This window comes from Echinops telfairi, unplaced genomic scaffold (assembly GCF_000313985.2).
Source record: "Echinops telfairi isolate 266 unplaced genomic scaffold, ASM31398v2 ScPeMD7_3533;HRSCAF=4204_0, whole genome shotgun sequence".
In the NCBI taxonomy this organism is placed as follows: Eukaryota; Metazoa; Chordata; class Mammalia; order Afrosoricida; family Tenrecidae; genus Echinops; species Echinops telfairi.
In genome coordinates, this window is record NW_022107431.1 from 38664802 (window position 1) to 38668375 (window position 3574).

Here is a 3574-nt window from a genome sequence, read left to right on the forward strand (position 1 = left end):
AAAGTCTAAAATTTTATGTATACTTTTGTTGACAGCCTATACGGTTCCGACTTCTGGGAATATGGTCATAACTGCTGCGACAGAGGCTTCTTCGAAAGCTTTGGCTGTTTGCCACGGACCTCTGGACCACTATGACTTTCTGATAAAAGCGCAAGAGATAAAGGATGATGAACATCAAAGAAGAGTCATGCGGTGTTTGCAGAAATTACACGAGGACCTTAAAGGATACAGCCTCGAGGCAGAGGGTCTGTTTTCAAAGGTGAGATTTGTGTGGCTGACAGTTAAAAACATGAGCATTTTATAAAATGATGGAAATGCAGTAGGGTACAATCATGAAACAGACTGAATTTCCCCACCAGTTTTTAAAATAAACTCTGTTGGAAGTCTGCTCCTGACCTCTTGAATGTTCCATAGCTTTTATTTACTTTCCTGTATGAGTGCTAGAGAATGCTGCCCAGTCTAAAAGAAAGCTTCTATGCACTTCAAAGCTTTTGCTGGTTCCTCTAGCTCAGGCCCAGGGATGAGCAGTGGGGAAGGGCCACTGATATGCTCTTGTCTTGTCTCTTTTCCCCCTGCCTGGCTTCTCCAGGCTTGGAATGAAGGGGATGAAAAATTAGAATGAAATAAGTGTTGGGGCCTTTTATGTGGTAGATCCTGACATGCTAGCTCTTTGTTGGGCACATTGGTGGGCTCTTTAAGACCACCCATGTGAACCTCTACACTGCTCTTATTCCCGATGACACCTTATGATAGGGCACTGCATATGCTAACATAATATTCATTGTATACCATGTATATTAAGTTCTTCCCTGGACATTTCCAAACCCTGCTCCGGAAGTTGCCTGTGGATTTGGGGGCTCCATTCTGTCTTGTGTACTCCAACCGGATCTCTTCGGGTGGTTCTCGTGGGATGCCCTCACTTGGCATCAGGTGTATCTGCGGAAAAACTGTAGCTAACGACTTTCTACCTTCAGCCCTCTCTTCAGCCCCACGTTTGTTTTAGGGCAACTTTGGCTTTTTCTCTTTTCTTTTAAAGTAATTCCCATACGCATGCATGGGAGTAGGGCCTCTCTGTAGAATGTGAGGGAACTTGTCTCCCATTTTCCTAGGCTTTGTGCATTTGTCAAAATTCTCAGACTAAAGGAGAAGACCCATCCTTCACCCCATTATAGAAGCCAGTGTTATTAAGCTGTATCAACTTTAAATGTTGAGCGATATTAATAGTAATGAGCTGAAATATCTGACAATCTAAGAAACCATTTTTCCTGTAATTGAATTGACCACCCTCTTACTTCCAAACAAAAATCTTTTTTTATTATAATAAGGTATTTGGTAAAACAACAACAACAACAACAAAAAATGCTGTATTAATCGTATTAGTATTTGATTTAAAAATTCAAGTGAAAACAATTTTAGTGGGGTAAGCATGATCTCTTGAGAGGACCGAAATGAAGGAGTTGAATCAGAATGTGTATGAATTGTTGACAGTAAAACTATAATCTGTTCTGTAAACTTTCTCACTATAAAATATGATCTGCTCTGTAAACATAACTCACAATAAAAAGTTTTAAAAAATTCAAGTGAAAACAATGTTTCTTTTAAAAAAGCCCTTGAAAGTATAATGAAGTCATCTTATACAGAAAAAGCTCATGATGTTAAAAACCTTTTGGTCACAAGGAATAGAGATTACTTTCGATTATAGGAAGAAAGGGGATTTAGAATACACAACATAGCAATGAAGACGATCTCCAGTACACAGCCAGGCCTCAGGGACCCTGAGCCTGCTGTCCTAGGACCAGTGACTGTCTGTTTGGATGATGGGACAAGTGTAATAATAGGTGCCTGTTGATTCTAAGAATCACCCATGCTCTCTACTTAGATCTGTTTACTCTGTTCCTCTCCCTCCATGTTTGCTTCCACTTGAATTCTTTTTACCAACTTCTTAATTCTCTTTCAGTGTGGATCTGCAGTTTAAGTTCCTGAATGAGGATCTGATAGGCCTGCCAATCACTTTATCCCACTTGGGAAGAGCTTTTGCAGTGGGTTTTTCAGAGGCCACTGATCAACATGCAGATTGGATCTTTGCACAAGTCACCATCCAGGGCTGCTCCTGTGAGCATGACTGTTTCTCTCAGGAGTGAGCTGTGAGGATGGCAGGCACTAGGATCCACCAATCCAGCACAATGGTTTTAGAAAATCATGAGGAATTATCCTTCCTATCTGACCTTTCCTCTTTTTGCCTTCTCTCTATATTTCTAAAATCTGTAGATGAAGAAAGTACTCTTATGTTTGGAAAATAATAGACTGCTTATTTTTTTATATCTGAACTGCAGCTGTTGGGCAATCTTCTTGTGGCTTGGCTATTTCACTTTATCTCTGCTTCTCTCGCTTGTTTAATCTCTTATATCTCAAAAGAGATCGACTCAAGACAAATCCTGTGCTAACCCTTCTTCATTAACATAACAAAGATAGCCCTGTCCCAAACGGGATTATTACCTTAGGCATAGAGGCTTGAATTTAAAACATATGTTGGATGACCCCCAAATCCAACTCCAAACATTCCATCGTTTGACACCCTCAAAATTCATGCCCTTGGTACACGCAAGACATATTCATTCCTTCATATCATCCCAAACGTTTTGAATCAACTTCAAGTTCAAAATCTCATCTTCTGAATCATCAAATGGAATATAGGTGAGACTTTAGGCATATTCCATTGGGGGAAAATTCCTCTTCATATATGAACCTGTGAAATCTATATTACAAAAGATCTGTTTCCAAAGTACAAAGGTGAAATAGGTATAAGGGGGATAATTTCCATTACAAATGGGAGGATTTAGAAGGAAAAAAGGGATAACAGGCACTGAACAAGTCCAGAAATCAACTGAACAATTATGTTCGCTCTTAAAACTTGAAAAGCATCCTCGGCTCTTTGGAATCATCTGGGCACAGGCCCCACCCTCTAGACTCAGTGTTGGGCCTGCTCTCTGGACTCTGGGTTGAGGCCTCTTGGCTTGAGTTCAACCTTCCAGGCTCACTCAGCACTTTGCACTTGGCTTTACAATCTCACTTGGCTTTGAGTGGTTCCATACTCCTAGTCCATCTGAGTGTGATCCCAGGCCTGAGGGGCAACTCGGCTTCTTCTGCTCTTTCCAACTGTCCTGCTGATCTCCGAGATGCTCCAGGGAAGGGTTCTTTTCCTGGAAGACAACAGATGTAGCTCCTTTGGCCTCTTTCCCACCTGTTGAATTCCAAGAGACAGACAACAATCTTTTCTTTTATTCTTTCCCTGTCCTTGGTAGTCTAAATTTATAGATTTTTCTGCTATGGTAGTAGTTGGTTTAATCCATCAACCAACCACAGGCCTTATCTCTTTAACAAAAGATCATGTAGTCATGTCCTTGGTCAGAATTCTAGGATACTTGTTTTTGGTTTATACAACAGAATGTCCCAGATCTTTAAGTTTTCAATTTGCACAGTTCATTTTGAAGACTAGTTCATCTCACATTTTACTCTTTAAAAAAAATCATTTTATTGGGGGTTTGTACAACTCTTATCACAATCCATCCAGCCA

General features: G+C 40.4%; 1 protein-coding gene across 2 annotated transcripts in view; it reads left to right on the forward strand.

Moving 5' to 3' along the window:
- AFG1L (AFG1 like ATPase) overlaps positions 1-3574 on the forward strand; it is a 208213-nt gene that overhangs the window by 15126 nt on the left and 189513 nt on the right. For both annotated transcript variants that reach the window (XM_004701998.2, XM_045294475.1), the window contains exon 2: positions 36-259. In XM_004701998.2, the coding sequence (XP_004702055.1) occupies positions 36-259 (224 nt within the window). The remainder of the gene's footprint in view (positions 1-35; positions 260-3574) is intronic.